The sequence below is a fragment of the Fusarium phalaenopsidis genome (assembly GCF_050370095.1).
Source record: "Fusarium phalaenopsidis strain FUZ10S chromosome Unknown contig_32292, whole genome shotgun sequence".
Taxonomy (NCBI): domain Eukaryota; kingdom Fungi; phylum Ascomycota; class Sordariomycetes; order Hypocreales; family Nectriaceae; genus Fusarium; species Fusarium phalaenopsidis.
Window position 1 is genome coordinate 2,733,612 of NW_028145410.1, and position 21,503 is coordinate 2,755,114.

At 54.6% G+C, this 21,503-nt stretch overlaps 7 protein-coding genes and 1 non-coding gene across 8 annotated transcripts; 2 read left to right on the forward strand and 6 right to left on the reverse strand.

Moving 5' to 3' along the window:
• Nucleotides 1-369: 369 nt before the first annotated feature.
• On the forward strand, nt 370-4,156 carry LRP88_05127 (CNH domain-containing protein; the record flags this gene model as incomplete). Its single annotated transcript, XM_083241689.1, has 3 exons — nt 370-3,115; nt 3,166-4,013; nt 4,061-4,156. The coding sequence occupies 3 exons, from the start codon at nt 370-372 to the stop codon at nt 4,154-4,156; spliced, it is 3,690 nt and encodes a 1,229-aa protein (XP_083102837.1).
• Nucleotides 4,157-4,743: 587 nt separating this feature from the next.
• Nucleotides 4,744-5,921, reverse strand: LRP88_05128 (uncharacterized protein; the record flags this gene model as incomplete). The annotated part of the gene is made up of 2 exons (XM_083241690.1): nt 4,744-5,652; nt 5,703-5,921. The coding sequence occupies 2 exons, from the start codon at nt 5,919-5,921 to the stop codon at nt 4,744-4,746; spliced, it is 1,128 nt and encodes a 375-aa protein (XP_083102838.1).
• An 87-nt stretch (nt 5,922-6,008) lies between these two features.
• LRP88_05129 lies at nt 6,009-6,080 on the reverse strand. The gene has a single exon. It is a non-coding gene; the product is annotated as a tRNA-Gln (tRNA).
• A 1,014-nt stretch (nt 6,081-7,094) lies between these two features.
• Nucleotides 7,095-8,566, reverse strand: LRP88_05130 (Pal1 cell morphology protein-domain-containing protein; the record flags this gene model as incomplete). The annotated part of the gene is made up of 3 exons (XM_083241691.1): nt 7,095-7,900; nt 7,951-8,419; nt 8,519-8,566. The coding sequence occupies 3 exons, from the start codon at nt 8,564-8,566 to the stop codon at nt 7,095-7,097; spliced, it is 1,323 nt and encodes a 440-aa protein (XP_083102839.1).
• A 4,493-nt stretch (nt 8,567-13,059) lies between these two features.
• Nucleotides 13,060-13,992, reverse strand: LRP88_05131 (uncharacterized protein; the record flags this gene model as incomplete). The annotated part of the gene is made up of 4 exons (XM_083241692.1): nt 13,060-13,127; nt 13,182-13,277; nt 13,332-13,716; nt 13,768-13,992. 4 exons carry the CDS (start codon nt 13,990-13,992, stop codon nt 13,060-13,062), a joined length of 774 nt encoding a protein of 257 aa, XP_083102840.1.
• An 853-nt stretch (nt 13,993-14,845) lies between these two features.
• Nucleotides 14,846-15,451, forward strand: LRP88_05132 (NUDIX hydrolase; the record flags this gene model as incomplete). The annotated part of the gene is made up of 1 exon (XM_083241693.1): nt 14,846-15,451. The coding sequence occupies one exon, from the start codon at nt 14,846-14,848 to the stop codon at nt 15,449-15,451; it is 606 nt and encodes a 201-aa protein (XP_083102841.1).
• Nucleotides 15,452-15,863: 412 nt separating this feature from the next.
• On the reverse strand, nt 15,864-19,286 carry LRP88_05133 (rab-GTPase-TBC domain-containing protein; the record flags this gene model as incomplete). The annotated part of the gene is made up of 2 exons (XM_083241694.1): nt 15,864-18,797; nt 18,861-19,286. The coding sequence occupies 2 exons, from the start codon at nt 19,284-19,286 to the stop codon at nt 15,864-15,866; spliced, it is 3,360 nt and encodes a 1,119-aa protein (XP_083102842.1).
• A 1,390-nt stretch (nt 19,287-20,676) lies between these two features.
• Nucleotides 20,677-21,168, reverse strand: LRP88_05134 (uncharacterized protein; the record flags this gene model as incomplete). The annotated part of the gene is made up of 1 exon (XM_083241695.1): nt 20,677-21,168. One exon carries the CDS (start codon nt 21,166-21,168, stop codon nt 20,677-20,679), a length of 492 nt encoding a protein of 163 aa, XP_083102843.1.
• Between the last annotated feature and the right edge of the window lie 335 nt (nt 21,169-21,503).

Here is a 21,503-nt window from a genome sequence, read left to right on the forward strand (position 1 = left end):
CCAGCGCCCCCTCGAACCCGTTGAGCCCAAACTCGCAAAGCCGACTGCTGCTTGGGCAGAAGTAGCCCCGAATCTCGCTGAGACTCACAACTCCCATCCCAACGGGCGCAGCCTCGCGAGGGCATCTGCGACGCCAGTAGACGGACGACTTCTGGCCCACGCACCTGCGTCGACGGCACCGTCAAAGGGGCCGTGTTGGCGTCGACTGACGGCGGCGCATCCGTCGACGTCGCCTGTTGATCCGCTTGATAACGGACTCCTCCATCGGACGGCTGCAAAAACGGTCCGTTGCCTTTTCCACCTGCGTTCCCTACCCGCGTCCGTTTCCTCTCCTGACTGCGTCAATGCACAGGCAAATTATCCGTCAACATGTCCAACTACGGTTACGATCCTCGGGGAGCTCCTCAACGGCCGCCACAACAACGGGGCTACGGCGAAGAAAACAACTACCAGCGAGATGCCGCCTTCTCCAACATCTTCGGCGCCGCTCCCCCGCCAGGGAGATCACAGACCATGACCTCGTCGTCCGGCATGCCTCCGCCCATGATGGAGGGTCGCACCCAGACCATGTCGTCCATGTCGGGCATGCAGCGGCAGCCGCCGCCCCGTCCTCCTCCGGGTCAGTACGGCGACCGTGAGTCCGGCAGGACTCGCACAATGGACAGCAACAGCATGGGGAATGGATACTATGCCGGCCAACGCTCAGCGTCGGGCGGCCAGCAGATACCGCCCCACTACATGCAGCAACAGCAACAGAGGCGTCCCTATCCTGGTCCCGGGGGGCCGGCACCTCCGCGTATGGAGCATAGAGGCCCGCCGCCATCGCAAGCTGCGGGAGCAAGGACACCGGCACAGCGCTTTTATCAGGGAGGGCCAGGGCCGGGCCCTGCCATGAACAGTGACCCTTATCGCTCCCAATCTCTGGCATCTGCTCCCCGACAACCAATGTATCATCCACCTCCCAGCTCATACCAGCAGTCCGCGAACCACTTCCGACAGGCTCCCTACTCGCACCAAAACTCGGCGAGGACGACAGCCCAAGGGCGGGTTGTGCCTGAGCGTCACGAAGATCGTGCCATGTCCTTGACTGGCAACTATCACCCTCTGGGCGACGCCCACCAGACAATGAGCGGCCGAGTTATTCCCAACCGACGAGCACCAGGAGAACTACCGACCACCAACGGATACTCCAATTCGCACCCTCAGGCTCCAGGAGCACAGACCCGTACTGCCAGCATGGTCTCTTCCAGTACTGGCGATCACGGCAGGACAATGTCCATGGCCTCCACCATAGCTCCGACCATCACTCCCTCCGAGTCTGACGCCTCGACTCTTGTCCATCGGCCTTCTAGAAGCAAGTCGATCGAGAGCGAACGTCCGCCGACCGCGACCAAGATCCGACCGCCCCTCGTTTACCCGGCTCTGCTGTCACGAGTCGCAGAATGCTTCCGCCGAAAGATCATCACGGGTGACCGCACCAAGAACGAGCTGACATACAAGAACGCTTTCAGCGGTTCAGAGGCCGTCGACGTCTTGTCATACATCATCAGAACCACGGATCGAAACCTTGCCCTGCTTCTTGGACGAGCGCTGGATGCCCAAAAGTTCTTCCACGATGTTACGTACGAGCACCGGTTGCGAGACTCTCAGTCGGAAATGTACCAGTTTAGGGAGACCCTGATGGATGAGCCAGAGGAAAAGCCTGCGGTCAATGGTGTCTTTGTGCTCTTGTCTGAATGTTACTCTCCGACCTGTACCAGGGATCAGCTGTGTTACTCCATCGCCTGTCCTAGGCGACTGGAGCAGGTTTCTAGGCTGAACCTGAAGATTAACCCTGGCCTGCGGAAGGAGGATGCGGCCAACGTCAACGACGATGAGGCCGACCAGACAGACGAGCAGAAGCTCTGGATCAACTCGGTTCCCAAGGAGGTTGCCGAGAAGGTTGGAGAGCGAGAGAAGAAGAGACAGGAGGTTATTTCGGAGATCTGCTACACCGAGCGAGACTTTGTCAAGGATTTGGAATATCTGCGAGACTTTTGGATCTTGCCTTTGCGATCAAAGGCCTCGCCGGTGCCGATCCAGCGCCGTGAAAAGGTGGTCAAGAACATCTTTAGCAACATTATCGACCACCCGAGTATTCACACAGTCAGCTCGCGGTTTGCTTCTGGTTTGACAACTCGACAGCAGAAGGAGCCGATCGTCCACAACATTGGAGACATCTTTTTGGAGTATGTCCCGCAGTTTGAGCCCTTCATTCTGTACGGTTCCAAGCAGCTGGAAGGAAAATTCGAGTTTGAAAACGAGAGATCGGTGAACTCGTACTTTGCCAAGTTCGTGGACGAGATCGAGCGGCGCAAGGAATCGAGAAAGCTGGAGCTGAACGGTTACCTGACCAAGCCTACGACGCGTCTAGCTCGATACCCCCTGCTTCTGGAGAACGTACTGAAATACACGGAGGATGGTAACCCCGATAAGGAAGATATCCCCAAGGTTCTAACCATGATTCGAGACATCCTGGGCAGAGTCAACGCGGAATCTGGAAAGGCTGAGAACCGATTTAACCTGAGGAGGCTTCACGAGCAGCTCCGCTTCAGGGCCAACGAGAAGGTGGACCTTCGACTGACTGAGGAAGGCCGTGAGATGGTGTTTAAGTGCCAGTTCAAGAAGTCGCCCACGGATCCTGCAGAGATTACGGCCTTCCTGTTCGACCACGCAGTTCTGCTGGTGCGTATCAAGCAGACGGGAAAGAATGAGGAGATCAAGGCATACCGTCGTCCAATTCCTCTTGAACTTCTTGCGATCCGGGAAATGGATGAGGTGATCCCCAAGGACGGCAATATGAAGCGATCCTCGTCGAGCTTGATTCCTTCGATCCGGGCAAATGCCAATGACACAGCAAAGAAGGACGGCTGGCCGATCACGTTCCGCCATTTGGGCAAAGCAGGGTACGAGTTGACGTTATACGCAGCGAACCAGGCAGCTCGACAGAAGTGGCTTGAGTTTATCCATAACGCGCAAGAACGCCTTCGATCACGAGCCGACTTTTTCAACACGACAACCATTACGAGCAAGTTCTTTGCTGGCACGAACCGTGTCAACTGCGTCACGCCCTTTGGTAAGTTGACTCGGGAGTTGTTGAGGAAATGGCTAGCTAACCAGTGGCAGATGGCGGCCGCAAGCTGTTGTATGGCACGGACAATGGTGTTTACGTATCTGATCGAAAGGTCAAGGATCAGGTACCTAGGAGAGTGCTGGAGACGACTACTGTCACTCAGATTGACATCCTAGAGGAGTATCAGCTGCTCTTGGTCTTGTCCAACAAGACGCTACAGTCGTACCCAGTGTCAGCTCTCAACCCCGACGAGCCGGCGACGGTGAGGAGACCTAAGAAGATCCAGAACCACTGCAGTTTCTTCAAGACTGGCATCTGCCTGGGTAGGCATCTGGTGTGCTGCGTCAAGTCGTCGGCCCTGTCCACCACGATCAAGGTGTTTGAGCCCAACGATGCCATGACCAAGGCCAAGAAGCAGAAGGGTATCAGCAAGTTTATGAGCGGAGGACACGACGAGCTGAAGCCGTTCAAGGAATTCTACATTCCTACTGAATCGTCGTCGGTGCACTTCCTTAAGTCCAAGTTGTGCGTCGCCTGCGCCAGAGGTTTCGAGGTGGTTTCTCTGGAGACGCTTGAGACGCAGTCGCTGCTTGACCAAGCAGATACGTCACTCGACTTTGTTAACCGCAAGGAAGGGGTCAAGCCGATCCACATTGAGCGTCTCAACGGCGAGTTCCTGCTCAACTACTCCGAGTTTTCATTCTTCGTTAATCGCAACGGATGGCGAGCTCGACCGGAATGGCGAATCGACTGGGAGGGTACGCCTCAGAACTTTGCCCTCAGTTACCCATGGATCCTTGCCTTTGAGCCCAACTTTATTGAGTTGCGTAACATGGAGAACGGCGCAGTGCATATCGTACCTCGCAAGAATATTCGGATGCTTCACAGCAGCACACATGAGGTGAGTACAAAACCAGTGATGCTGCCAACTAAGCTAATCATGTATAGATTCTATTCGCACACGAGGACGAAAAGGGAGACGACGTGGTCGAGGCCATTGACTTTTGGAAGAGCAACCGTAAGTCGGAGCTGCTCGGCTCATAGCAATAGTCACGGCCCAGCCCGCACGCAGATGGAGTATTTTCTGGAAAGATTTTTTGTATTCTTTGGCGGCACCCGAGTACTATGGCGTGAGCCATTGCCGGGCGCTAGATGCTCTGCTCAGGGGAGAGTCGTGACAGGGGACCTCGCTTGTCGTTCCCTGGCTGGGCGACGTGAAGATGGAGTTGAACTGCGTCTGGGATGTTGCGACGTCTCATCGGCGGTCAAGCAACTCCCTAGCTTCAAGGAGCGAGGTCGGTATCGGACTACAGAGCACGTCGAACGACCGGATAGGGGTAGGGGTAGAGGTGTTAAGAGTATGGGAGTGGAGTGTAGTGAATTGAAGTTGAGTGGTAGATGGACGGGCAAGATGAGATGAGAGAGATGCTGCATGTCAGACAAGAGACAGAAGGGTTAGCGAGCTTGTACTCTGGAAGGATAAGCGATTGGATGTTGGCATGGAGCTTGGGGGCATTGTGATGGAGCGTAGTGAATTAATGGGTGGACGTTGATAATTGCGCGTAATCTACCTACTCGCGGCGAGCGTCTGAATTGCAATCTTTGTGAGCCTATGGTGATGTTTCACTTATTCATCCAAACGCTGGCTTGACTCTTGCTTGCTCAACGTCTACTGCCGTCCACAACTGCTCCCTCCCTATTCTGGCACCCCTTGTCCCCTTCCAGACCCCTATCTCATCCTGCAGCACCTCGACTGCCCAGACCGTTCTGACCTCTTCTCCAAGCCGCTGTACTGCAGCCTCGGCATCCTGCATCGTCCGCGGGATGCGGGTGCACAGTAGGTGGAGGTCGAGCAGCTGCGAAAAGACGATGCCATAGTTGGGCTTTATGCGGCGCGTGCTGTGAGAAACTTGGCCTGGCGGAGGTGTGTGGAATATGGACCGGAGAGTTGCATCAATGGGTGTGTTCTTTAGCTGCGCCGTTGGTGGACCCGATGAAGAGGATGTCGAATTCAGGAGCATTATCAGAGGGCTCGATGATAGGTTGCGTGAGAGGTCGCGCAGATGTGAGCCTAGCAACTCCATTACAGAGTGAGCGGCTGACCTTTCACGGTGGGTGAAGACGCCGGTCAGGAGCGACGAGAAGTGTGTGACGACAATGATACCAGGTTGGGTCGTCTGTTGCTTTGACGGCTGTTTGTTGTCCCCTGGTGAGAGAGCCTCATCGTCATCATCTTGACTGTCCTGTATCTCCTCAACTTGCCCCTCTTCCTCTTCAACTTCTTCTTCTGCCAGCTTGTTGAGATCCGCCAGCACCTCCCACAAACCGTCAAGATCAAACACGCATGAAAGCATAACTCTCTCAAGCCATTCCCTCAGCTTCGCCTTGGCGGCGTCTCCGCCAACACCTTGAGACTTGAGTTCAGCCTTGACGGCATCCTTCAGACGAGCCAGCATGACGTTCCTTGGCTTGGGAGTAACAACGAGCCCTTTGGCGACTCTCCCGTCGCACAGCGAATGCGCCAGAGCCTGGAGACCGAGCTGCATGCGGTCAACACGGGTCTGTATCAGCACGTCTTACTTGCCTGAACACCCATCTCTTCATCCTCGGCGCTGACACCGACGACACTGCCTCGCTCAAACCCGCCCAGCAGCACCTCATCATCAAGAACTGCACACCCCGTCATACAATATCCCAGCTCAACTGCAGCATCACGTCGCCGTGCTTCCTTGTCAGCGAGCACCGACGCCGGGATCGGGTCGAGCGCAAAATGCGAACTCCCCTGCGAGGCAGGAAGTGGCGACTCCATGACAACGTTTCAACGTAGTTCAAGTCAACAACTCATCTGGGCCAAGAACAAAAAAGTAAATATCTTGGTTACGAGAAGCAAAAAGAAAGGTCTCAGAGGGAGTCGAACCCTCGCTGGCGGAATCAGAATCCGCAGTCATAACCGTTAGACCATGAAACCTGGAGATTTCGATGTCTGCCGGAGCCCAATTGTGGATTGTCAAGTTTTGGTTTGGTTGGGGCCGGTGATGTCGTGGTTGGTTGGTGTTCATGGTGTTGGATTTGCCGCATTGCGGGTGCGACGCTGTGTGGGGATGTGGGGTGTTGTCATCTAAGCCAATCAGAGGGAATCTTCCACTCCTGCCAAGATACTTGTCTATCTTGAGGATTTCTATGCAAGGTTATGATATTGTTTGTTTGTCATGGTCAAGGTTAATTAACTCTATGATAGCAAGACTACCTACCTAACATCCTGGACCAGTATACGTAACTGAAAGATTAGACAGAGATGCGATACGTATCCTAGTACATATGCATACTGGCAGGAGGTTCAGGGGTAACACATGTCCTCCTCTACTTCACAAGACACAAGACAGCATGTAGCAGATTGATATGGATTGTATTGATGCTGCTGCAGTCAGACATCAAGTCCTGTTATAAAACATACAAAAGGTTTAGGCCACAACCTCCCGCAGTCAACTCTGCAGTTCCATGCCCTTACTAGCCTCTGTGTTGCCAGCTTCAGCATCTGCATATCTTAAAAGAGTATCTGCTTCTCTCAACTTGTTCTCCAAAAAACGAGAAGCAGGCCCTGTCTTTGCGCCTGCTTCATGTCATCCATGCTGCCTGCCGTCCCAAAAACCAACAAGAAAAGACAAAAAAAAAAGAAAACCTGTCCGGTGGATACGTCTCATCTCGTTGCGTTCTCATATCGCTTCTCCAAAGAAGGACGTGCATCACCAAGGCTCTTGCGTGGCGCCTCTGACCCTTGACAAAGGAAAGACTCCGAATCCTGCACTTCCGTGTACTCTGCTTCCTTATCCATCTCCTCTTTCTTTGGCGCTGTATTTTCCTGGTCTCGTATCGGTAAAGAAGCAGGCCATCCCTTCTCATTCGCTGACCGGTTGCCATGCTTCGACTGCCACCGCGTCGGCCCTCGGCCGACGTCCAGTAGTCGCCCGGCACTTGTCCTCCACTAAACGGCCGTCCCGGGCGCAGTGCCGCTGGCAGGAATTTCCGGCCGAGGTCTTCGGCCCTTCAAGCTCTTCATCCGGCCCATGAAGCCTGAAGGCTTGGCAGCACCGTCATCAAGTGTCGTCGCACCATCTGCTGTCACTCGTCGTTCCAGCACTGCGCCGGCAGACGGGCGGCGAGGCGCAGGAGGGCTGTTGGGAGACATGCGACCATCTCGGGGTCGCACTGTAAAGGCTTCCTCTCCCTTGCCAAACTCTGCAAAGAATGGGTTGTTGTCTGAGCCATTGCTGGCTGCTGAAGGGTAGTTGTCAGGAGTGATCCTGTTGTATTCGCCGTTGAGCCGGGTTTGGTTATAGTCGCGTGGGCCCTTGTTGATGTGGCGGATGCGTTGCGCAAGCGACTTTTTTCGTTGAAGTCCTCCCTCAAACGACTCTTGTGCCTGCTCTGCCTGGTGTCGCTGAATAGCAGTTCGCGTCGCAGGGGTACCCTCCAGGAAAGTCGATGTTCCTAGACCGTGGGACTCGTCGCCGTGAATCTCTTCACGACCGGTGGCGTCGAAAATGGGCGTCTCCTTGCGGGATGAGCTTCCATAACGCATACCTTTGCTCCCGGCGGCAAAGTCCCGGAAAGCCTCGTCTGTGGCATTGCCCATAAAAGTCGAGTGATCGGCCTGGGCGTTGAGCGGTCCCGCGCCGCCAAGAGAGTTGTTGAGCGAGCCTTCGGGGAACGCTTGCATCGGTGCCCGTCTGGCGTTCTGGCGGTTGCGGTGAGGGTTGAGAGCGTCAAAAGGCCCATCGTGATGAAAGACTGTCCATGTTAGTAGTCGGAAAACCAACGTTGAAAGAGTCATAACATACGTCCAGTACCGTAGATGCTTGTGGCATCAAGCTGATCAATAATGTCCATCCGACGACTGGGGCGGCTAGGCTTGCTTCTATCACCACGATCACGATCACCACGCTCACGGTCGCCCTTATCGCCCCGTTCTTTGCCGTCACCGCGGCGTTGTCGTTCAGCCTCGCGACGTCTGGTCGCCTCAATCATCCTCTTCTCCTCGTCTGTGAGTGGGCGTGCATCAAAATCCATCAGGGAGGACTCAGAGTTTCGTCGCACTCGTCGCGGGGGTGGCCTTCGCTGCGGCGAGTTGGGCTGCGGTCGGGGACCAGGGCCCTGCATCCTTCGAGCGCGGAGAGCCTCCTCCTGCGAGCGCGTTGGGCGGTGGTTACCGCTCTGGGTTTGAGGGGGAGGTGGGCGATTCACCGGTCGGCGCTGACCTTGCTGCTTAGATCGATCATTGGCGGTGGTGTCGTCGAGTGTCAATGAATCCTGTGACGTAGTCGGTCAGCATCTCGCCAGGTAATCGTTTACGCGCGCCCATCTGAGAGGGGCATCTCAGAAGGGATGCGCAGCTGATAGCAAACGTACAAAAATCTCTTCGGCAGATAGAGACTTGGAGTCAGAGTGCGATGACATGACGCCAGGTGACCTCAGAGGCTGCTGTGGTTGTTCGAAGAATGGCTGATCAAGAAAAGGATTTCGCGATAGTGGTCTTGGTGGAGGGTCATCAAAGGGAGAAGCCGGTTTGTTGGATGAAAGGAGGAGAAGGTCGGCGCTGGCAGGAGACGGAGCGCGATTGCGGAAGGGGTTGTTGGAAGATAAATTCAGTGAGAGACCGGCGGATTGGCCAGGACCGGTGTGGCCTGCTTCCAAGAAAACCATCAGTTGCTGCCAGACAGACGAAACGGAACGACAACGGGCGCATGCATGCGAATGACGACGACAGATGGACCAAGATGAAACAGACAATCTCCTCAACATGACACAAGATGGCCGCCAGACAGGTGGATCGGACAGCAATCTTCTGCTGAGTTGTCTGCCAAGTTGGCTCGCACCCCAATCCGTCTCCCCTTCCTCATCCAGTCCCGTTCGGCCTGTAGATTACAAGCGCCGGGCTGGGGTACGAGACGGGCGCAAATCCTGGCGACGACTCGAAGGGGGACGGACACCTTTGGATGGGGGGCTCTTTGTCGCAGATCACATCAAAGCGAGATCAAGGGGTGGGCGCTTACCAGACTGGAAAGACTGAGCTGTAGACATGATTGCAAAGGGGTCAAGCTCGGGCTTGTGTTTCTGATTTGAAGATCCCAGGAGAATGATGCGGAGCCAGGCGACAGGAGGGAAAATCAGGCAGATTAAACCGTGGCTGTTGCAACGCAGAGCAGAGCAGAGCGATTGATGCGTTACGGTGCAATGCGAACCTGGAGCAACACAGGCCGTGCCTGTACTGGGCGGGAGCAAGCAGAAGCAACTCGCCGAGAGTTGGATTGCGAGAGCTGGCCGCGGTAAATACGTAGCTGAAAGGGTTAAATTCCTCTGGACTAGCAGCCCAGACCTAGCGTCATACCAAGTCGACAAGCACACTGTACGCCACTCGAGGTACGAGTCGGATCCCCGTCAACTCTGTTCCGTCCTTGCCAGGAGGTCGTCGATGGAAGATGGACGGAGCGGGTCAAGGGCCGTCGACTATGCTGGGCTTGTGGTGGACGGGTGGGTTGGTCTTTGGTGGTGCCCAAGGGCCAAGGGCCAAGGGCGCGGAAAGGGGCTGGCTCGCCTGAGAAAGTACGATGATCGCCCGAGCGGCGAACCTAGGTGGACAGGAGAGCTTCTTGCTGTGAGCGTTAGGGGTCCGTGATTAGAATGCCTCCGGGCGTAGAGTAATACTGTATCACCGAGTGCGGCAAGGACCCGGGCGTTTGCAGAAGCCGTGCAAAACAGTCGAGGAGCTGGAAGGTCGACAAAGGAAGATGCTGGCTAAAGGTCTCCGATTTGCGGGTGGCCGGCTCGGTCGCTCAGGGTCAACTGGCTGGCGACTCGTCAACGCGCCTATCAGCGGGGCAGGCCAATGCAGGTTGCGGCTGTTGAGCTTGGGCAGGCCAGGACAAAAGGCGGGACTCAGGCAGGGGTGGTGAATTGGCACTACGACGATGCCGTCTGACAAGGGTATGCGGAATCAAGAGACGAAATCAGGGTCCAGGTACGAAGATTGCGTAGCCAAGCAGTCGTGAGAACGCAGCAACAACAGAGCAAGTCGAAAGAAAGTCGCAACTCGAGAGATTCCCGGATTTCCAGCGCCAGGAACAACAATAGTTTCGGGTGAGCCACGGCTGAATTGGAGGTGAATCAGAGGAGAGGGGCGAGGACCGGCTCGGTTGACGACACAAGTACGGTCCCAGGTTGGTAGGCGAGAGTCAAAGCTCGGTCGAGTCCTCAGGGTGGTTCTGGTAAGCTTCGGATAAAGGGATTCGTTATAAAGCGACACAGGGCAGCGAAAAAAAGAATCTGGCGATCGATACTTGGTGAGCGATATGCAGCCGTAAGTCGGTGTTGTTGTTGGTGAGTTAGTTGCTGGGATCCGTATGGTATGGTCCGGGTTGCAAGGACTGGAGGATGAGATGAGATGATGAAAGGAATGAATCGCAGTCAATCCGAGACTCGTCCTTCTCTGCCAGTCGACACGACACGACAAGACAAGGAGAGGGGAGTGAGAAAGGAGCGATGGGCGGCGATGCCACGAGGCAAACAGCGAACGTGTGGAGGTTGGTGATGGTGAATGGGAAAGGAGAGGAAGAAGAACGGAGGCGAGAGGGAACTTGAGAGTGAATGGACCACGCAAGAACGAATGAGGAATAACGGGGTTCCTGCTTGCCGGGCAAAGCAGGTCGGCGAATACGGTAGGTAAGGAAAGGAAGGCACACACTTTGGTACGGTACACCTGCCTAGGTTCCTGGTCTCGTAGACTGACTGGGCTTAGCCGGGCTGGGCTGGGCTGGGCTGGGCTTTCTCTGACTTGGGATTGGGGTTGGGGTAGACACAGTAAGAGTAGATGGAACGAACGGCAGGTGAGCAAGCTGAAAGTGAGTGAGCTGGGTCCAGCATCCGTGATGGAGTCAGCTCTGCTCTGTCTGTCCAATTAATGGCGTTTTTATTTTTTGCTCTCTGCATTCTGCAATTTGCGTGTTTGGATCCTTGCAGCTCCCGAGGGCAAAGCCTTGTTTCGACGGCATTCGACGGAGTCGGCCATCTCGACAACTCCTAGCAAAGATGGAATGGAGCAGCAGACGAGACCAGGCTAAATCATCTCCTTTTTCGCTCACATTACGAATACAATGTCCTGCCATGCTTGCTTCCGTTCTCGCCCCCATTGTCTCTCCCTCTCAGTCAATGTCTTGGTCTTTATTTGGTTCCGGCCAGACGTGGCGGCAGATGGCCTCGATTCTGATGGCGCTCAATGCTTCCATGGTGGGGAGCCTCCAGGCTGACCCGGTCTGGTGGGCGGACAGTGCATCACGGCGGGCACGGGGGCACGGGGATGACTAGACCTCTAATGCATCCTCCCACCGCTAGAGTTCACTGTAGTCCGGCCACTATAAGCCGCCGTGGCGTTTGTGATCACAGCCAGGCCGCTCCCCTCACCAACGGTAAGGCTGCATCTCCGACCCCTATTCCATATCTCCTCGGCTGCCTCTCATGCTGCTTGTTGACGGATATCTATCGACTCAGCTGACACCTCGCTGGATACCACGGAAGACTCCTCTCAGAAACCCACCTCGGACCCGTCCAGACGGCTTTGAATATTAAAACAGACCAGCATCCACCCCAAGATCCCCTGTTGAGGCGGCCGAACATGCAAGGTCCCCCCCTCCCCCTTAAAGGCGCCGCTAAGCCCAGGACGGTCAGGATGGAGCTCTCCTCCACAGTCAATGGGTCCAGGTGTTGAAAGCCATGATCCACGCAGCTCCACGACCCCTGACGCCAGCACGAGAACCCGACGCCAGACTCCACCGCTAAGCAAGAGCTGCTGCAGACCCCGGCGAGCGATCAAGGCTCAAATTTACATTCCTATCCCTTTTCTACAGGCACCAGGAGGAAGGACGTGCTGTGTGGTACGACCGTTGGGGTTGTGAGTGAGTGAGCAGTTGGTCACTGGGATGACTGTCTCGGGCCTTGGAACATGGACAAAGGCTGAACCTGAACCAACTGACTGATGAATGACTGACTCCCTGGCAACAAAACAAACAAGACGGCTCAGGCTCAGACTGAGTCTCAGCCTCGGCGCCCCATTTTGCGTCATGGTTCTCAGAGATGATACCTCGTGTTGAGGTGGCTTCCCATCTCCTTTTTCCCCTGCTCAGTAACAAGATCCATGGACGACCAAGCGGAGAGAGACTCAACTTGGACGTCACATAATAATACTGTGTATCCTCGCCAAGCTTATCCTCTCCAGACTTGGCTGGCGTGTTGATTATTGCTGTTGGCCAGGGAAGGGGAGTAGACCACGTGCCATGCAATGGGTCATCTGGAAGAGAACTAACAGCTCCTCTATCCGCCATGCCTGCATCCCAGGTTCGCCCTTGTGCAACGTTAACAGCAATTTCCCGTGCTGGGGTCTTTGTCTTTTTATTCCCTTGCAAGTCAAGTGAATCCTTCTCTGCAAACAGGACAGGCACAGGCACAAACACGGCAACAGACTCGGCGTGCACAGTGGGCGTCCTCTGTATCGTCCCACTGTCCTCTCGGCCAGACATCCATCACCATCACCGGGTGCAGCCGATCATAATTAGGGGCGCCCAGCTTGATTGACTGACACGCGCGACCCGCGTCCCGGGATAATAAACCAGCTACTCTATCCAAATTACTGTACACTGCTAGCGCCGTCCTTTTGGATGCAGCATCGTGGCGTGCTCTGCTACTTTTAACTAGTCTAGTCATGCACAGAAGGACCCTGGATCTCACAACCCCACACTCTGGAGTGCCGTCTCTCGCCCCCAACAACAATAGAATGGATAAGGATACGATAGCTTCATCTGGGCGAGTCGCTACCAGAAATTACTGCTAATTTCCAGGCTCGTCCCCCACACGTGCTGCCTTCTCTATTGGCATCTATCCTAAAATGACGACATGTCCGATCACCAGGGCAGCTTGAGTGGTGTAGCCAAGTCCTTCCCCAGGACCGCCTCGGCAGTCCCAATGTCTCCTGTCGGGCTCTATTAGCAACGTCTCCAGAGCGGAGTCTCCATCTAGAACTTACTCGGTCCTCGCGGGGCCCAATACTCTCCCGTCTTGCTAATGTCCAGCTTGTCCGTCCACTCAATGAGACTTGCTGCGGCCTCATCCGGTGTTACAGCTGCAATGCCATCAGTCTTGCTTGATGCCTTCATGTTTGGTCAGACAAGCTCACCTCCGCCATCATCCCAGTACTTGTCGTACCCGACGCCCTTGGTCATGTCGGTCCGCATAAAGCCCGGATGGACGATGCTCACAATCACACCCTGCTCCTGAAGATCCAGGCTCAACAGCTTGCCCACCATGTTGAGGGCGGCCTTGCTGGCATGGTGCGCGTAGTTGCCGCCACCCTCGCTCGGGTGCCGCAGCGCGATGCTCCCGGCCTCGGACGACACGAGCACCACCTTGGAGCCCCGGCCGAGCAGGCCCTTGTGCACGAGCCGGTGCACGACAAAGACGGGTGCGATGGAGCTGGTCGTGTACATGAGTTGCTCCTCTTCCCAGTTTGGTCCCTTGTCCGCGCTCAGGTCCTCGGTTGTGAAGTGACCGGCCGTGATGATCTTTGCTTGTTTGTCAGGGCCTCTTATCTGTTGTTGCATTGATCAACTTACTACTGAATCCAGGGGTTGAGAAGCATCAAGGAGGTTGGCGAGCTTCTCACCCACATTGGACTGCGTGAGATCAATGCCGGTAATCCATCTGACCTGCTCGGGAAACCCTTGGGGGCCTTCTGACGATCTCGTAGTACCGTAGACCGTGTTGCCGGCTTTGGCGTATTGCTTGATAAGACTGGCTCCCAGGCCCCGGGTAGCTCCTACAATGAGAATTGATGGCATGATTTGAAGTTTCTTGATTGAATTTTCACAGTTCCTAGGTTGAGTGATGATCAAGTGAGTGTGTAGTTTCAGAGTTGAGGGGTATGGTTATTATCTAGGGTAAGGCTGCTTAATGGCTTCGGTGATGTAATGGATCGTGATGGCGGGGCTTGTGCATATAGACTATCGTCACGCCATCCACCGTCTCCCTGGCTCATAGACCACTATGTCGACAAGGCATTAAGACTATTACATTCCAATAAGCCGTAAGCTGTATGAACAACTCTCAACTCCAACCAGGTATAGTCAGTCACAAGGTGCCTCAGCACCACTCTCCTCCTTTGACTGCCAAACACTCTCACCAAACAGACATCTTCAAGGCCCTCATCACCCAGGTGCCGACCGAGACTTGTTCCACCTTGTCACTAGCCGGTGTGAGATAGCAAGACTACTGCCGCGTGTCGCCTGCTTTTTTCCCAACCTCAACATGCAACCTGCACATGCACATGTGGACACAACGGCCAGCCATCATTCCAGCGCTTTCCGGGTAGATTCCAGCATGTGTTTCACGATGCACCAGATGATGCAACTGCTTGCGCATCGTTGACTTGTGCTCGGTGACAGGTCATCTCAGCTGGAAACAGTTTTGCTGTTTGTCTTTTAGGCTGTAGACGCAGGGTGAGTGAATGACTCCTCGCCGATGCTATGCTGCATGATTAGCCCCAGGACGTATCCCATTCAAAGCAAACGAATATCTCAGTTGAACTTCAACTGTACGATACTGTAATTGAAGTTACATAGATAATGTCCAATATCCCCCGTGCTCAACTCTCGGGTAACTCCTCGTCTCCTGCGACAACAACCATCAAACACCATGGCCGCATGTGAAGCAAACCCATTCGCCGACGACTCTGCCTTCCTGAAAACCAATCAAAACTTCTTTCCCTCTCAGCACATTCTCATCTCATGCGGCACTGTCCCGGTCGATCCGACCACGCACAAGATCGCCCTCCTCCGTGACGCATCCAACAACACATACCACCTCCCCAAGGGTCGCAAGAGCATTGATGAAGACCTCCTTGCGGCTGCCCTACGGGAGACGTATGAGGAGACGGGCTTAAGTGTGACAGCTCTGCCGCTCAAGGTAGCCACGCGTGCGACGCCCACGCAGGACATGCTCGGCACGTTTGCTATCGGGACAAACCCTGATGTCACCGACGGGCTGCTCAACTGTGAAGTGTCTTCCGTCTGCGTTTATCCGTGCGTGTACACGGGAGCGTTCAAGATGGTCTTTTGGTTTGCCGCCAAGGCAGATTCCACAGCCATACCGGACGCGGGAACGAAAGAGCCATGGGAGGAGCATCTAAAGTTGGAATGGGTTGATGCGCCTGAGGCAGCGGCCATGATGGCATTCAAGTCGAATGGCCAGGTCATAGACAAGGTCTTGGCTGACATGAGGAACTCGGGTTATCGAATCTGATAGCTTAACCCTCATATCTGACTGAGTACCTAGTTATACACCAGGAGATATCAAGGGGTCAAGCATCAATCAACTCAAAGCCGCCAGGAAAAGGAGAACAGAGCAGAACAACCCAGCCCGTACATCATCCAACATCCAACATCCATGTCCATATCAATATCAATATCAATACCTCCCTTCCCTTGCCGTCTACCGGGTACTCATGCCCAGTACCATATTCACCTTGCGCCATTAACCTTGCCATTGAGATTCATTGTCCTCCTTATCCATCATCCCAATAGGTGACCTTGACTCATACGCACCAGGCATGAGGGCAACGCCATCGAAATCTACATTCGTTCCCTGCTTTACAAATCGGTTGTTACATGACACACCATCTCCTATACCGATCCGACTCACTCAATGGCCTTCCTTATCCCTCAAATTCAACCACAGCTGACCCTCCCGTCGAGGTGGCGGTACCAGCCCGTGGTCGCCCTTCACTTGGATCAGCATCCAGCAGGCTCTGTTGGCCCTGCGCCTTGGCTGACTCGCCAGCCTCTGCATCTGCCCCGTCTAATAGGTCCCTGTCTGAGCTCCTCACTGACCGTCGCTCTATATCTGTGCTGGTACCTGCAGGTCCCTTCCTAACGCCTACTTCAACGCCGACATCGTCATCGTCGTCGTCATCGTCATCTTGCCGTTGACCAGGCAGCGCATTCTTCTCGAGTTCCTTCTGAGCCTCTTCCATGCGTCTTCGAACCTCAGTTGCGACTCGCATTCCATCCGTGACAATGTTGTCAAGGACACCACGAAGACCACGTCCCGCTCCTGGAGGACCAGCTGGAGGAGGAACTGGAGGTCTGGCGCCGAAGCCAAGGCTGGAAAATGTTGTAAGAGACGGTGTGGATGACACAGAGCTTGGCAGTCCTTCGATGATGTGGAAGGACGCTGGGAATGACGACTCAAAGAATTGTTCCAGCAGCTCGTCAGCGAGAACAACCATCCTGAAGGTTGGCAATGTGAGGTGCAGAGGATGCGCAGGGTCTAGGGCCACATTGGCAGCTTCCGACTTTGCCTGCGATACCCTACGTCGTGACGCCTGGTCTGCGCCACCGGGTGCATCCAGGGAACTCTCTGCTGAAAGACTAGGCCGCTTGGCCTTTGTAGGCGTTCCGGCCGGTGATTCAAGACCCAGAAGATCCTCGCCGTCATCGTCGTCTCCGATCGCAAAGGCATCATCGTTGGCGTTTTCATCCACTGGTGTGACCAGCGCCTCCTCGTTCTGTCCACTGGCCGGGTCGGCATACTCGAAGCATCGCCGGATAAAGGCACTCACACTCCCAAGGAATCGCTCGTTATTCGAAACCCCATGAGGCAAGCTAGTCTGGGACTCGTGCCCGCTTGCTGCGTCGCTTTCCAAGATGCTGGAGGAACTGGGGCTCAGTGTGCCTTCAAGGCCACGGCGTGAAAGGAAGAGTAAAGCCTCAGATATCCGCAGGATACCCTCGCGATCCACCTTACCATCCTGGTCATCGTCGTAGAGCTCGAAAAAGTACGTGATAGTACCCATGATGTCACGCTTCCCTTTGATCTGTGCTAGGCCAGTGACAACGTTCTGTAGAGTCAGGGCCGAGGTGCCGTCCACATCCCACTTCCTGAATAGCCGCTCGAGAAACTCATGGCTGGCTGGTTCAGGGCCAGTGCCCCAAGGTGACATATCAGACGGCCGTCGTGCACTGTTAAACATGCCGTGCCGGTCCTCGTGGTTGCTATGTCTCGCCGAACTGGGTGAGTCGGAGATGGCCCATTTCGCCATACTGGCAAGGAACTCGCGGAATGCGTCGTAGTCCATCAAGCTCGTGCTTGGGCCCAAGCCTACACGCCCCTTCTCTACTTCGTCGTGATGAGTGGCGAATAACTCCGAGGCGCGTACCCTGCTTGCCCTTGCTCGCCGTATCTTTTCCTGTTGAATGATATGATCTCGTTGTTGGCGATCATACAGGATGTTGTAGAACCGGTCATAAAGCGACCCGAGCTCATCTGTACTCAGCAACTTGCTGTCGGGCCCCAAGTTGCGAATCGCTGTCCTTTTGGCGAAGTTCTCAATGTTATTGAGGACGGCGTCCTTGTTCTTGAGGCGCAGCTCCGTTATGCTACTGTGTGTGATCCCCGCAAACTCCTTGAACGCTACGACCATGAGCTCCTGGAATCGCGTCACAGCTCGTAGCTTGGGGTTCTCCGACTTGGGGTGAGCCGATTCGTCTAGCCGGGCAAAATACGACTTGAGCACCGAGATGAATGCGCCGTCATCTGCGGCATCCAATAGCTCTTCGCCGTTGATGCGCAAGATGGCCAATCCGACCTGGAACAAGACCTTTGGCCCCTCGACAAAGAACACGTCCAGAACACGGAAGGCGAAAACAAGTGGCATCGAGTTGATGTAGAGCGACAAGAACCAGGGGAGCGACACAACCGATAGCTGAACATCACTCTTGACGAGATGCTCCCAGAGAATGGGCATGGTTCTCTCGACCAAAGATTCAAACACTTTCTGATCGAGGAGAGTGCCGTACATAGTTGTGGAATAGTAGCCGGGGACAAGCCTGTCGCAGAGCGCAGAAAGGAGAAAGAAGGCCTGAGCCTCGGACATGTAAATAAGCAGGGCGGCCACGACAATGTTCATGGCTTGACAGTATCCGACTTCAGCGTTAACCCAGCTGTATGCTGTTAGCACCCGACGTAAACGGCCGATACCATCTTCGCTCTGGAAGCCTGGGTACTCCGGAAGACTGCGGTTAAGGTCCTTTTCAATTTCGTCTATAGCGAGCGACTCCTGGCCCTCGAACTTGGACAGCGTATCAGTATATAGGCTAGGGTTCTCCAGCCGTAGGTAGATGGAGCCCGAGGTGAGCTCCCAGATCTCACCCCTAAGACGGTTGGGCAAACCAACTCGGATGAGCTTGTGGAAGGTGGGCTGGCGGATTAATGTAAAGTTTCTGCCGTTGTCGCGCAGGTATTCGGCCCAGAGGCGCATCTTGGCCCTATCACGAAGCTTCTTTGGGTCGCCAGGATATCGAAAGACCATTCCCAGGCCTGCATCCGGCGGGGAAACGTTCTTCTTGTCTTCAGTTCTCAGGAGATGCTCAGAGTAGCACTCGGCGACGACCCGTCGCAGCTTAGCCACGTTGCCAACCCCGGCCCGGAGGCCCTTTTTGAGACCGTCGCAGAAGCGCTCGCAGGCTTGCCTGGTGCCGGCAAGATGGATGGTGATGCGCTGTTCCCGAGCATCTTTGCTGTTCTTGGATTCCTTATCTTTGGAGGGTTCGCTTAGGAGGCCATTCCAAGTCGTGATGGCCAGCGCAAACTATATCAAGAGCAAGGGGTTAGAAATCAACTGTGCGCTGACACAAGGCCGTACAGTGCATACCTGGAAGTTCTGGCTGTTCAGACGCTCAACCCTCCGGATGGCGCACAGGGGAAAGCTAAAGCCGTTGCCGCTGGGGCCTCCGCCGTGGGTCTGACCGGTGAAAGCGGTTGAAGTTGATGTGCTGGCAGATTGGAGGAAGCTAGTGGGGGTTGTCGAGAAGCACATGAAGTGCTCAGACAAGTGCAGCTTTCCAGCATAGTGCCATCCTCGGTCGTGATCCTTATCGCCGTGGGTAGCGTTGGAAGGTGGGATAGTAAGCTCGGCGTTGATCTCGTAGAGGGGCGTCTGTGAGGAGGGGAGGCGGAATTGGCTTTGGAAAAGGGACGACTTGGAGGGATTGCGGTCGGAGCTGGAGAGATTGAGCCCCTGGGTAGGATCGATGAGCTGCTGCGCTTTTTGGACGATGTTGGTCAGGTTGGAAAACATGGCTTCGGTCAACGGCGCATGACGGGGAGGGAAGGGAGAGGGTGCGGTCGAGCCAAGGGCAGAGAGGGAGGCGATAGGACTCGACGGGTGAGGCGGAGGAGGAACGAGCGGAAGAAGGACAAGGAGCGTGACGAAGGAAGCGAAGCTATTCAGAAACTAAGACCGGACAGGAAAGAGAAGACAGATGTTGTATATTGAACCAGGGGCTTAGTAAAGGAGTCCAGGGTTGAAGAGGCTGAAGGATGGAGGTAGTGAGGCAGAGGATGGGAGACGGAGGTAGGTTGGAGGTTGGAGCTGCCGTGCGGGCGGTGCGTGCGTGCGTCAGGTCCACGAGCCAGGGTCGCGGGGGGCATCACAGGGCATTCCTCCACTAGGCAAGAGCCGCTGTTAGTGAGCCTTGGGGATGGATACCGTCAGCGTCAGCTGAGGCGCAAAGATGGATGGATGTGGCTGGTGGGGAGTGGCTGTGCTGAGTCACCAACACAACGGCAACAGCAGGGGAGCTCTACTTTGTTGACGTTGTGAATAGCTTCAATATCTCGTTCTCAGCAAATGCTTCTCGGCACTGTATTTGCGTAAAACGATGACATAAAACGCTTGAAAGCGATTAAATACTTGGCAAGTTCACAAAGAAGCAACACGCCATACTTGTGAAGAAGCAACCAGATGCTGAATTCAACCACTTCCATGGTGGCGATACACTATTCTCTAAAACAACAAAACAAAGCTTCATGCCAACTCAACTCAATAATACCAAAGCAATACAAACAACGCCAGACCAGTGCCAAAAACCCGTAACAAATGCCAAGCCAATTCCAACAACGCCACATGAAGACCAGCAGACAAGCAAAAGGCCACAACACCCAACAATGCCCAATTCGATCAGAAACGCTCCCTCGCTATTCACCCAAGTGCCACCACAACCAGTCCCATCCCCTCGAGGCATCATCCCCGGCCTCTTACGCCACCACCATTTTTTTTTGTATTGGACAAGACTAGCTTGTCTTTGAGTAAAGTAGAGTAGGGTAGACACCCATCTGAGTCTACCAATCACGACTGAGGTAGAAGACATCACTGGACATGCTGCGACTGTCCGTTCATCTCTCCCCAATGGTGGTCATATGAGTAGCCTCCCCTTGGGCCCAAGGGCTCTCCCCCGCAAGCTTTCGCTCGCGGAACCGAGTTTCAGTGCGGTAGGGTGGAAGTGCATCCGTATCCCACCGCCTGAATCGATCATACTCAGGTTCCTTTGTTTGGGTTGGGCGTTTGTCATCATATAGGGCAGTATTGCAATCCTTGGTGTTGGACTGAACACTGGCAAATCTGACATGTCTTTGGTCACCAGTCTGCTGCCCCAATGTCTGTGAAGCTAGCTTGAGTGGCTGCTGGGCTAGCTTGATTGCTGACTTCTTGGGCTGCACTCCAGGTCGAGTTGGCTGATAGACTGGTCTTCTTCGCTCTGGGCCAGTTTGAACGGGCTCCAGAGGCTTGACATGAGAAGACTGATGACCAAAAGAATGCTGACCAGAAGAGCGATGCCCAGTAGATTGATGAGTAGAAGATTGTTGACCAAAAGACTGATTTTCCGAAGAGTAATGTCCAGAAGAGTGACATCCAGAAGACTGACGACCAGAAGATTGGTGAGAAGAAGAGTGCTGAACAGTAGAGTGCTGACCAGAAGACTGACGACCAGAAGACTGACGACCAGAAGACTGATGTCCAGTAGAAGAGTGGTTTCCAGAAGCAGAGTGACGACCAGTAGAAGAATGTTGCCCAGCAGAAGATTGAAGAGTAGAAGACTGACGTCCAGTAGAAGAGTGGTGTCCAGAAGAGTGTTGTCCAGGAGATTGGCGAGTAGAAGAGCGCCCAGAAGAGTCTCCATGTGAAGAGCAGGTTGATGGTCTCCTCCCAAGAGAAGAGACACTCCGAAGAGATGAACATGATGCTCTCCGAAGAGAGGATCTCCTGCGGACATTGCTGGGCACACTGGCCGTTGGATTGACCCTGGTTGCATGCCAAGTCTGCACTGGGCGAGAAGCTTTTGCTTGCTTCTTCGCCTGGTTGAGGTTGACGCCCAAACAGCAACAGCAGAAAAGCCCACGGAAGAATCCACGGAAGCAGCCCATTTTGAAAGCTGACTGAACAAGTTGTTGAATGTAGAAGTTGCTGAATGTAGAAGTGTGTATGAAGAGAATTGAGCACAGAAGTAACTGTCTG